Source organism: Lissotriton vulgaris, chromosome 5, assembly GCF_964263255.1.
Source record: "Lissotriton vulgaris chromosome 5, aLisVul1.2, whole genome shotgun sequence".
Classification (NCBI taxonomy): domain Eukaryota; kingdom Metazoa; phylum Chordata; class Amphibia; order Caudata; family Salamandridae; genus Lissotriton; species Lissotriton vulgaris.
Genome location: NC_141693.1, coordinates 996,178,850 through 996,192,106, shown reverse-complemented (window position 1 = coordinate 996,192,106; position 13,257 = coordinate 996,178,850). Strand labels below are relative to the sequence as shown.

General features: G+C 48.3%; 1 protein-coding gene across 2 annotated transcripts in view; it reads right to left on the bottom strand.

Moving 5' to 3' along the window:
• PYROXD2 (pyridine nucleotide-disulphide oxidoreductase domain 2) overlaps positions 1 to 5,323 on the bottom strand; it is a 529,340-nt gene extending 524,017 nt beyond the window's left edge. The window contains exon 1 of one of the 2 annotated variants that reach the window (XM_086922605.1): positions 5,307 to 5,323. Coding sequence is in view for 1 of the 2 variants with exons in the window: in XM_086922607.1 (XP_086778733.1) it covers positions 4,532 to 4,567 (36 nt within the window). In the remaining variant the exon portion in view is untranslated. Of the gene's footprint in view, positions 1 to 4,531; positions 4,699 to 5,306 lie in introns of those variants that run through there. The other variant, XM_086922607.1, reaches the window with a different exon arrangement.
• Positions 5,324 to 13,257: the final 7,934 nt, after the last annotated feature.

The window sequence follows — 13,257 nt, the reverse complement described above, 5'->3', positions numbered from 1 at the left end:
AACGATCAAAATGTGCTATTTTTCATAAATGGTGTAGAATGTGGTTAATTTGTAAGGTTTACTAATGCTTGTATGGCTTATTTTAGCAATAGTGATACTTTGTAGACCAAATGTTGAACATGGAGAACAGAAAAATAGTAGAAGTGAAAAGATTCACGATTTAAAGAATGATGTGAAACTTGTGGAAAGAAATGAATTGCATAGAGATAGATCTATTAATGATTTTTCAAAGAATGCTTTTACTAGATTTTTGTATGAGTATGTAGAAACTATGGACATTGGGGACTGCTATGTCTGCATGCAGTTACCAGCATCTCTATCAGAGGGAGTAACGTACCATCACCTTCCTTTGACTTATGGAATAACATGTAGTGTATTAGCTAGTTTATTTTACAAAACAGGTAAATTAGAATATTATTATTCTGATTCAGATGACACTTTTGCAACTTTTTCAATTACACATGGACTGAACAAAATGAAAATAGGTAATGTTTTGGGTGAATATTTTCTGGAAACATAAGAACTAACCATAGAATATGCTTTTAAGAACAATTTAACCTGTAGAATGGGTAAAGAGGAAAAGGTCTTTCTGGACATGGTAGAAGAAAGGAGAATTAGATATCAAAGAAAGGCAACTGAAAGTAAATCAAAATCGACAATGTGGAACTTGGAAGCAGAAAATCTTGATAAGAGTAATGTAAATGAAGCAATAGGTATAGATACGCCACAACAAGGGAAACTGTGTATTCGTAGAGACAATACTATGTATGACAATTATTTTGTAGGTGCTAGTGAATGTAAAGACAGGTACATAATCACAGGGGGATGGGGATTTAAAGGTGTAAATGATCCTGTTTTTCCTGGAATTTATTTTATATGTGGAAACAAAGCTTATTATAGGTTACCAGATCACTGGTACGGGACTTGCTACATAGGTTTGGTCTTTCCACAAATATTTCATGTAGATAGATAACTAATGGAATTCATGAGATAGATAAACCATTAACACGTAGAAGAAGGGAGAGTTTTTAAGAAATAGTAGGTGACATTTTTGGAGCATTGATACCAGCAGTGGGTATATCTTTTAATGCAAATAAAATTAGGAAATTGTCAACAATAGTAGATCATTTGTCAACAAATACTGCTGGAGGATTTTTAATGGTAAATACTGAAATGGTTGCTATGAGAGCTGTGGCGATGCAAAATCGACTTGCTCTTGATAGTGTATTGGCAAAAGAAGGAGGAGTTTTTGGAGTTTTAAACGTGCAACACTGGTGTACGTATATCTCTGACAAAAGTCAGAACATTCAAAGATACATTAAGAATATTACTGAATTACATAAAGAAATTACTCCACTTGAGGTTGATGGTGTTCTAGAGAAACTTGGAAAGAGTTTTTCTGCTGCAAAGAAGTGGTTTGTAGAAATAGGTAGGTCAATAATAGAGAAAGTATTAATTCCACTGATAATAGTAATTTTTAAAGCATTAGTATTAGGATTAGTGTGCAAATGTGTTAGAAAAAGAAAAACTAAAACATTGATAATAGAGAAATAGAAAAAAGTAAGGAAAGAGAACATGAAGTGGGTGAAATAGAGTTGGAGGAATATAAAGAGAAGATGTATAAAGATAAAAAAGACAAAGTATACAGATACTAAAGTTTAAGTTAAAACAAATGAAAGAACCTGAAACATGTTTTTTATTGAACTTTAGTTGGGGTGATTGGTGGTGATAAAATCACCAAAGGGGGGAGTTGATGGAGAAGGGGAGAGACAAAAAATTTGTTGGTCCCCATGTAAAGTCAATCTCTCATAACAGTAACATGCATTAAACGTGTGAAGCATGAGAATTAATCAACCAAGCATACATAGAATAAAATTACACATGGGAAAACTAACTTGCTGATTTGCAAAAAGTAATTTACTAATAAATTGAAGAAGTCATACTAATATAGAGCTGTGATATTCTAAAATTAATCAGATACAAGTGTGTATTTGTGCTTATATTAAACGTTTGAGTGGCAAAAACAATGAAATTGGTAAGTAAATGAAGCATATGTGTACGCTTTTTACTAGGTAACCTCTAACAGGGAAAATTAGAATCGTGGGGGGTAAACAGAAGAGCTAAAATCCTAAATCTAACGTCTGTTGTGTTTATTTTCATATTAGTTTCCATTGAGGCCCGTGCGGCCTAGTTAGAAAATGGCTGTTTATGCAAGACTTCGAGAAACATGGCCTCTACGCATGCGGGACTGTGCTAGAGATGTTTGAATGGCCTGTGCTCGGAGTGAAAGATGTCAAGGTCAGCTTGGCCTAGAACACTTGAGACATGCCAAAAGGATGCTTAAAATTAAAAGCCTGGGAAACAAGTGTGCTGTAACTTCATGATGTACAAAAGATACAAGGACAGGATGACAAATTGCAAAGTGAACAATTTTGGCCGTGAGAGAATATGCAAGGATGATATAGCAAAATTATGAACTGGTTTGGACAAGGAGGACATGAGGTGATCATCACAACCCCTCTAATGGACCAATGAGAAAGAGTGCGGACCCTAAAAGTTTCAATTTTTAGTCAGATAGTGAGGGAAAAAGGGTATAAAAGAGGAAAAACGTTGGTTCCATGAATTTTATTGCGCACCACGACATGCTGTTGGTTTGATCGATTTTTGGTGCAGAATGACTTTGAATTATTTTTGGACTTTAAATTCGATTGAATGCGGAATCCTGTTGGGAGGTAGACATCGAGGAGGTTAGAAAGACAGTCAGCTTGGGAACCTATTTCGCTGTAGTTCTGTCATTGTCTATGACAGACTGGTAATATGTTTTCTATATTTTCTATTTCTTGAATGTTTTAATAAATGCTAAGAATTTTCTTTTTGAAATGCTATTTTCTTTTCTGACTGAATTTAGATAAATGCTTCTATAAAAATATCTGAGTTTGTGTTCTTTTAAATAATAGTAATGACAAGGTAAATAATAAAATAATGGGAATATTGTGATTGAGCTGGTCTTAATCTCCGTCAACTAACTTCTACTAGCTGATCCATCGACCATAACAGTGGGGTGCCTTGATGATATTTCCTAATAATATTTTAGAGAAAGGGAATATGTACATATATGTATATAATGTGTACAATTTTAAATCTAGAATAATAAGGTACTCCGCTGTCCAGCAGCTCGCCTTCTGTTCTCATTGATTCAGGAGCAGTGTGGTGTGTGAATGTGTTACTCGCGGTGCTATGGGCCCCACTGATGAGTAAATTAAGTTAGCTCCTGGGTTAAGTGAGATGAGTTGTGAGGGTTGTTTGAGAGCCGCCTGGATCAGGGGTTGTGGGAGGGAATCGATCTTTGGATGTCCTCGAGCTTATCTTCCCACCTTAATGTATAGAAACAAGATCTTGTGCTTCATCTACTCAGGTAACTGCTGGAAATAGTTTTGCATTTTTTCTGAGCAACTAAATCAAGCTTGCGACGTGGTCATCACTGTTCTAAGAGATGTAAGGTTAGATGGTGAACAGAAAAGTAAAAAAATGCAGGCATAGGTGTTCTCTATTAGAAGTTGTCTAAAAAGTGATACAGATCTTTAAAAAGGGGATACAGATGTTCAAAATGTGGTACAAAAACAATCATAATGAAAAGAGAGGAAATTCAGAATCGCTATCTGAAATGGGCAAAAAGGTAATAGGTACCAATTGCAAACACCAGTTTTGGGACATTACTGTCACATCATAAGCTTCCAAAGCAGCCGCCAGGCCTAAATAGGGCAAGATTTTATTACCAAAGCCCTTGAATCCAGGAGGATGTTGGTGTCAGGCTTTCGACACAGAACCTGTGTCTTTCTGACTTGGTCCCTGTATAAAAAGTGGTTTGAATCTCAGAAGGACATGTAAGATTTAAAACTAGGACCTGACCTCCTACAGGTGAAAGCTGAAAAAAATCTACAAAGAATTAGAAACAAATAATTTTGTGTGAAAATGTTTTTAAAAAAAACACTTTTGCTATAATATCTAGGTTTTAACCAGATGTGTACAAGTGTTGCACACTTTGCAACCATTCAAAGCGCTTTTGGAATAGCAACCCGCGCAAACTTGAATGTGCAGCATCTCACTACAAATTGATTGTGAGGGTACCACTGGCTGGTAATAAAGGGTGGTGGCTGGCAAGAAGAATCCCAGACATCAACATTTTGAAACGTGATCTCTTCACCCCCAGAAGCCCCCTACCCCCCTTTCCATCCACTGCGCCTAGCCTTGCAAATGCCAGAGAGCATGTCAATCTAATCTGCAAAAAAAATCTGAATGCCCCCACTCTGCACACTCAGCAGTCTATCTTATACACAAAGTGAATTGTTTACTTCATATTGCATACATTGGCGTGCCTTCAACCGTCACTATTACGACACTTCTTTTCCAACTTTAAAAGTATCGAGTATTATGGACGCAACATATGAATGTTGTGCGGCGCCTCTTGAAGCTTCGAATTTGCTAAGTGCTTTCACATGCTCATTGCCTAGGGCTGCACACCACACATTACACACTGCCGGTTTACCTCCTCCCACGATGACCGCATCGTACTTCAGTTTCAATTGACCTGTTGCTCTGGAGTGGTTCCTGAAGCTGAACTTGGACACCTCTGGCCAGCATCGGAGTCGCCCCACTAACCGAGCACCTCCTGTGGCCGTCATTAGTTCACACCAGGTATCGCGCAATAAACAGACCACGCAGTGTCAGCGTAAAAGGCCATTTTATTAGACCAGAACTGCGAATCTGTACATAACAGTAACATCAACATAATAATAACAACAAACCCCCACTCACACTCCCCCCTCATTCGTTTCACTTGTTCCGCTTCATCACCAAGCCCTAGAAGCTCCAACCATGCTTTATTCTTGCCCCTCAATCACTCGTCATCCAGCCCCACTCCTTGCGTCGTGCCAATCACGCTTGTATCCGCCCTACGAACTCCCCCCCCCCAAGGGATGGGTGTGCTCGCTCTTGACCCCCCTGTCCCTTCAAATCCTGCCTACAGCAGCTCTGGCCTAAACTGGCAACGCTATAGACCGACCCAAAGACATCTCCAGCTGCCGGGTGGGTGGGTGGCCTTTTGATCACCCTCCCGATGGTGCCAGGCACAGGAAGAGGAAGTTCCCTTCCTCCCCTGCACCTAAATACCCTCCCCCTAACTCCTCCCCTTCCCCTACCTGGCCTATCCCTGCGCGAAAGACCCCGGGGGAAGACTAGTCTGCGACTCTACTTCCCCCGGGGCCCGGCAGGGCTGCTGTGCTGCTGGACGTGGACGCTCAGGCTGCCTGCCAGGGAGCCTTTGCACTTTATCATCAGTGACAGCTTGCGCCCCATAGCAAATCAACAGTCATGTCACGTGTCTCGTGCACATGAACTTGAGTGTAGAAGGAAGCAGCAGCATAGCAGGAGCAGTGAATGAGGCCTCACAGCAGGGACTAAGGCGGGCACACTGCCAACCTACTCGGTAGAGGCATGTAGAGAGCCACCCGGGCTCTCCCATACAATGTATCCTTTCCCCCACGCACGCACGCACAACCCCGGGGCGAGCTCGCGCCGGGGTATAAATAAACATGCGGAAGACCGCTCGGGGTCTTTCCGGCTAACTGATATAACGAGTTTGTGTCCAGTATTGTACTATAGTGTATCCACGTGCGAGGCCTAACCCTGCAATACTACACTGGCGACGAGGCCGGTTGTTCTTAACGCGTGCCTGTTGCCTACTGCACGCCGCATCGCCTGTATCCTGCTGCGGTGCCCACACGCTGCGTGGTGCCAGTCCCCCTCTGCCCGAGGCCCGCCCACGCATCCCCCGTGAGGGAGCGCCTTCAGCTGGCGGGGCTCGTGGGGCCGGCGTGCTGCAGAGTCTTCCTGCGGGTGAGTGAACTGTCTGCCCCGCCTGCGCAATCCCCGCATTGCCTCGATTCACCGGCCGGCGCGGAGGAGGGGCGCCTGCCCGCCGCGAACATTCTCCGAGGCCCAGAAGCGCACCACGTGGCCAAGGCCTGCAGCGGACCCGCCACCCTCCTGGAGAGGGTGCGCGAGCGGCCGCGCCAGGCCCCGCTCGCTCTACACCTGCCTGCGCTGCATGCGCTCTCGTCGACCCTCTCATCAAACCCTGGCAAAGGAAATCAGGGTCATCTATAGAGCATCCAGTGCACGCCTACGCGGCGCATCCACGCAGCAACTGCCACCTGGAACGAGAAGTTGTGCGGTGCACGATTCGGCCAGGCGCCCTGCCTTGCTCACGACCACAACTCCGGAAAGCACCAGGACACCTTGCATAGAGCCTCACAATGAACCAAAACGCGACAGGGGCGGCCCAGGACGGGGCTGTCCAGCCCCCACCACCAGCGGTCCAGCCACCGCCTGCTGCGCCTGCAGTTCTCCCACAGGCCCAAGCCCAAGCGGGAGCCCAGGCCCCAGTGGGACCTCCCGTACCTGCACTTCCCGCCCACTTGCATGGCGGCGCAGCGCCCATCCCGCCTTTTAGCGAAACTGCGGACCCAGCGACAGCTGCACTCAGATGGAGAGCGTGGGTCGGACGCCTCAATCTATACTTCAAGGGCACCAGAGAAACGGATGGGACTGTAAAGAGGTCGCTCCTCATCCTCTACGGGGGTCAAGAAATCTATGATCTGTTTGAGTCGCTCCCCAACACCGGGCCCGAGCACGACTATGATGCCGCCGTCGCGGCCCTCAACGCGCATTTCGACCCCCAGCTCAACAATGACTTTGAAAAATTCAAGTTCAAGCGCGCCTGGCAAATCCGAATCTGTCGACATGTACTATGCTCGGCTCCGCCGGCTTGCGAGCACGTGCCCGTTCGCAAACCCCCGGGAGGAAATCAGGGATCAGATCATAGTCGGATGTAAGTCGAAGCTGCTGAGAAAGCTGATCCTCAGGCAACCAGGGATATCGCTCGACGAGATACTTATCCTGGCCAGATCACATGAACTGTCCGACGCCAGGGCGGAGGAAATGGAGGTGGCGCTGCGCACCCCGGTAATCGCCCCCCCAGCTGCAAAAACCCCGACCATCAAAGAAGAACGGGTAGACGCGATTCACAGACGATTCCCGCCAGCGAAGCAGAGAACTGGCCCGCCACGAAGCAACCAATGCGGGTACTGCGGTGATGACCACCCTGCCACCGCCACGTGTGGCGCCAAAGGCAAGACGTGCCTCAAGTGCGGGCGTCTAAATCACTTTGCCGCCGTCTGCAGGGGAGGAAAGTTCCGATCAGCAGGCCCACGTGCAAGGGCAGTGACACAGCGCATCCGACAGCTATCACTCGACCAGGAGAGACCTCCTCCTGACACTGAAGCGCAAGACCGACGGCCCAGATATGAGGACGATGAAGACGACGTAAGCCGAGCATCCACAAAAAGGAGGCCGCCGCCCATGTGTTCCATAACAGTGGATGGGACGAGTGTCAACGCGTTGATAGATACAGGAGCGTCCGTAAACGTCATGGACTCGGACCAATATGAGAGAATGTCCCTGACACCGTCCGTGGCGAGAATCTACACCTATGGAGGAACCGAACCGCTGCCCCTTCAGGGAGTGATTCACACCACCGTAGTCAACGGGGAATACTCTACGGAGACCAAGTTTCACATCACAGAAGGAAAGAAGGGCACCCTCCTGAGCTGCTACACGGCAGAAGACCTGGGCCTGGTATTCTTTGCCAACCAGGTACACCAAGCACATGCGGATTTCATGCTAAAGGATTTCCCTGAACTGTTCAAGGGCCTAGGCAAACTAAAGGGACGGATGTTCAAGTTGTACATAGACACAACCATCAAACCCGTTGCACTCAGGCACCGGCGGGTGCCTTTCAATCTCAGGCCGCAAGTGGAGGAGGAGCTTCGCAAACTCGAAGACCTGGGAGTAATCGAGAAAGTGTCGGGCCCGACACCCTGGGTCTCCCCATTGGTCGTTGCCCCTAAACCGAAGCAGCCAGGGGCCATTCGTCTATTCGTGGACATGAGGCTCCCCAACATGGCCGTCAAGCGCGAAAGGCATATCACCCCCACCATGGACGATATCATAGCGGACCTCAACGGGGCGAAATGGTTTTCGAAGCTGGACCTCAATTCGGGTTACCAACAGCTTGAGTTGGAGCCGGCCAGCAGGTATATCACCACCTTTTCGACGCACGTAGGGCTGCGTCGTTACACCCGGCTCAGTTTCGGTGTTTCATCCGCGGCCGAGGTTTTTCAAAACGCCATTCGAGAGGTGCTATCAGGTCTAAGGGGAGTGTTAACCTGAGCGATGATATTCTTGTATATTCCACAACCCTCGAAGAACACCACGTCAACCTAAGGGCGACCTTGCAAAGGCTCGCCGACAGCGGCCTGACTTTACACCGAGCCAAATGCGCCTTCTACCAAGAGTCGGTGGACTTTTTCGGATACACTTTCACGAGAGAAAGCCTGAGAGTCGATCCCAAGAAAGCGGAAGCGATTAAGGCAGCCAGCACCCCCCGAAGTCCAACTGAAGTGTGCAGTTTCTTGGGCATGGCCACGTATTGTGGCCGGTTCATTCCAAACCTGGCCGCCATCGCGGAACCCCTCCGGACCCTCACCCGAGCCGACCAGAAATGGGACTGGACTGCAGCCGCAAACAAAGCGTTCCAGGCCATCAAGACCAGCCTCCTGGACAACACCACAATGGCCTACTTCCAGCCACGACGGCGGACCGAGCTAATCGTCGATGCCAGTCCCGTGGGACTAGGCGCCGTTCTCTTACAAGAATACGGGCCCGAAGAGTGGAAGCCGGTTGCCTACGCCAGCAAGGCGGTGACAGACACAGAGACCAGGTACGCCCAAATAGAAAGAGAAGCCCTGGCCATCAAGTGGGCGTGCCAGCATTTCCATCTCTACCTCTGTGGGCAAGAATTCACAGTGGTCACAGACCACAAGCCTCTTCTACCCCTCTTCGCGGGGACGTCACGGCTAGCTCCCCCACGCATCGAAAGGTGGGCGGTCCAGCTGCAGGGCTACCGGTTCAAAGTTGTGTTCCGACCAGGGGCCCACAACCCTGCCGACTACCTGTCCCGACACCCGGATGTCATCACACCGCGATCGCTCACCGAGGAAGGAGAGGAGGTGGAGGAGATCGTCCACATGATCACGCAGGCCACGTGTCCGGAGAACATGTCACTCAAAGAAATCGGCGACGCCACGGCGGGAGACGAGACTCTGACGAGAGTACGCCGGGCCCTTGAGGAAAACCGCTGGGCCCACTTTCTTGACGGCGCCTCCAGCCTCCGACCGGAAGTGAGCCACACCAGGCAGCAGCTGTGGCAAGTACGCAGCAAACTAAGTGTAGGAGATGAAGGGGTGATCCTGCGAGGGGACCTCATTGTCATGCCAGAAAGCCTCCAGCAACGAGCTCTGAGTCTGGCACATGTGGGACACCAAGGCATGGCCAAGACAAAGGCACAAAAACAGGGGGTTGCTGCACTGTTCCTATAGGGAGATAGGGAAGTTGGGGAAGATTTACCTGGCGTGACCAAGGGTGTTCGAATGATACCCTGGGGCATCCATTATGTTGGATGTAGTTGCCTCACACACCCAGAAGGGTGTCATGCTTCATCATAGGCGGTTGCTCCTCGTCGGGGAGGCGGTGCAACCCCCGACGGGCTCACCTCAAAGAGGGGCTCTTTGGCGGAGATCTTTTTATCCAACAGCCTTATGGTGAGGTGGGGGTGTGTGGGCAGGGTGGTGTATTCTTGTGGTAGGATAATTAAAATGTAGCTAGGGGTACCGGAATTAACTTTATTCTGGGGGTCCCCTGGCAGCAGTTAAAAGGTGGGGCTAGCTTGCTAGGTGTTAACGGGTTAGGTCGAGTGACCCTAGAGGAGGCTAGAAGTGAATGTGGTCGACATGTTTCTCGCAAAGGGTTAATCACCCGCGATTCTTCAGGACCTTAAGAAAGTGAAAAATAACAACAACATGCTAGTGTCATATGTGTTGTGTTTGTTACCTCTATGGATTCTCCTATGCCTACTGGTCATACACTAATGGCCACATGAGGGATCGGCGGGACAGTACATCAGGGATGAGCCCATAGAGTGTGGCTCCAATCTCCTGTGTCCGTGTATGGTGACCTACCCATTACCGCCGAGCTCGAGTAGACGAGAAGACAAAGGTACGCCTAAGGAGTAAGGTGTGGTTTCCGGCGATGGACAGCCAAGTGGAAGCGATGATACGGTCCTGCCATGCCTGCACGATCACTGGGGGAGAGCCCGTCCCAGCACCCGTCATCACAGAAGAAGCACCTCAGGCACCCTGGACTCAACTCAGCATAGACTTTGGCAGCTTCCCGGACGGAAGGCATATGCTGGTGTTAGTTGACTCGTTCTCAAAGTTCCCTATTGTGGAAGTCATAGCATCCACAGCATTCCCACAGGTCAAGAAGGTGCTAAACCGCGTGTTCGCCACGATGGGGCTCCCTGAGGAAATCAAGTCCGACAACGGACCCCCCTTCCAAGGGAGAGAGTTCCAGTCGTACCTGGAGGCCCTCCGGATCAAGCACAGAAGAATCACCCCGCTGTGGCCCCAGGCTAATGGGGAAGTGGAGAGACTGATGCGGACAATAAATAGGGTCCTCCGAATTGCAGTGGACAATGGCGAAGACCCGGAGGCGGCTCTGGACCAATTCCTAGGAGCATACCGTCAGACGCCTCACTCAACGACCAAGTGCGCCCCCTCCCACGTGTTGTTCAAGCGGGCTCCGAGGGACGGCATCCCCACGGCGAGCGCATGGGTGCCAGAAGAGAGAGACGCCGAGGCTACCCAAGCCCGAAGACAGGCCACCAATACCAAAGCAAGCGTGTATCGTCACGCCAAGGAACCGGATATCAAAGAAGGGGACGCAGTGGTCGTCAAAGATCGCCATCCTGGATGGAAGTTCCGAACGCCATTCGAGCCCGAAGTGTGTATAGTGGACAAAGTACAAGGGACAATGGTCACCGCAAAGAGAGACGGACAGGCTGTGACAAGAAATGTATCATGCTTCAGAAAGGCGACCGAAACAGCCGCAGGGCACCGGAGAGTAGAAAGAACAGAACCAGGAGAGCATGAAGACTTGGACTTCTACAGTTTTTCTAGTCCGGCAACAGTGCCGTCACGAGGTGATGTCCAACCAAGGCCTACGCCACCTGGCCTCGGCACCGAGCAAAGTCAACCCAGGGCAGTAGAGGCGAGCACCGGTCCAAAGGCAACCCCGGCTGGGGTTGTAGAACCACCATGGACCCGGAACCACCGATACAGCCTGAGGCCCAATCCGAAGCCTATGCCATGTACGCACAGGCCCCTGCAGCACTGCAAATACGAGGGAGGTGGAGGGGGGGAAGCGGCGGCATTCAACCTAAGCTCTATGCGTTTTTGTGAGCAGAGACGTTTTAAGGCATGGGCAAAGTGGGCTTTGGCCCAAGGCCCCAGCCTTTCAAGAACCATCTCTGTTCTGCAGAGAGTCATGTCCTTATGACCTTGAATACTTTAACAGATTGTTATAAATAGAGTGTTTCTATTATTTATTTTTAATGTGTGACATTTGCAGGCAAAATGTGTTTATGTTTTATGCAACATCCATATGAAAAGCTTCTTTTAGATCAATACAGGACCTCGCATATGTGAAATGGGAGGGTATCACAGAGATTTTTTGCAGTAATATTAGTGGGCTACTGAAATCACACATCACCATCCCTGAATATCAGAGGTAAATACATTTAAAATGTGACCAAAGAGGGCATGAAAGAGCTGAAACTGGACCATAAAATCAAAGCTGTTCCCAACAGGGGCCCCAAAATACATTTGGCCCAGGGCCCCCATAATCCTTAAAACGCCCCTGTCTGTGAGGTATGTGAGTCTTAGGGCCTGTTGTGTCCTGCTGGACACGTTCTAGTGACTCAGCTGGCACTGGTCTTTCCAGCCACTCCCTTGAGGGCTGGACACACATATGCACCTGACACCCATCCATCGCAGGTGTCACAAGTGACGTGAGCCTGTGTGCACGTGCTTGTGGCCAGTTACCAGTGATCGTGATGTTGTGTGCGTCCTTTATTTCCAAGTATGTGGGCCTAGACCCCACGACATTACAGGGCCAACTGACCACATTCTTTCTGCAGGAGGGGCCCATCATTTCACATCACGCCACTTCTTCAAAGAAAAGTTAAAGATCGATTAAGGGGGACCTACAAATTATACTGAGACAGAAGGCACGTAATAAAGAAAACAATTCACTTTCATATATTTTGTTTGCAGTTTCGTATGTCACAAATGTGGCCCGAGGGAACTGGACCGTTTTACATGAGCACCAGATTGCACTGCTAAAGTTCAGATTCATTTTCTTCTGTGTTTTTTAGGCACCGAGAGATTACGTGATTTGCCCAGAATCATAGGATGCTGAGCCACCCCCTGTGCTCAAAGATGGTTTCCCCCCAATGCCTCAGTCGCCAGCCCTGCCCATTAGGCCACAAGTCCTTGTTTTGAATGAAGCCCCTTCCACCCTTTCTGGCCAGTTACAAAGATGTATTGCATGGGGCCAAATAGCATCAAACACAAATCCAACAAAACCTTTTACTTTGTAAGCAAAATAATAGAACTCAAGTTTTCATCTACTTATTGTATTGTATTGCAACCTTTATATAACTCTTCCTACCGTCATAAGGTGTGCTGATGTGCTTGCCTACATGGGCAGCACGCTGCACCATGTGGAGTGCATGGCCAGAAGTGCAAACACTATTTCTACTGTGGGGAGCTCAAAAGTACTATGCATATTAAATATTCCAAATATTCTAAGTTGATTATATAAAACCATGTAATATTTTATATATTTATAATAATATAATTATTTTTCATAAAATATCTCTTCAGTGACTCATAGATTTATTATTAAATCTTAAATTTGCAAGAGAAATGTATACATTAAAATAACAGTTTCTTCGAAGGCGTTGCCTGGTTGATTAAGATAGTGGACCCCACCTCCATGAGCTCTCTGCTCTCTGTATTAGACTCCATCCACATCCTGCTGCTGGCACCGACTAGCTGTCTCCCTTGGGCTGGCTCAACTCTACATTCCCCCTGAGGACCTGCAAACGCTGTCCTTCGCACTTCCTGGCTGCTTCACAGCAGCGGCTGACTCGTGGCCTAGGGCGTGTCCTGGTGTGACTCGGCAGAGCCGAGTGAGACCCTGTACCCAGTCACTGGAGTCTCTCATGGGTAATACCTG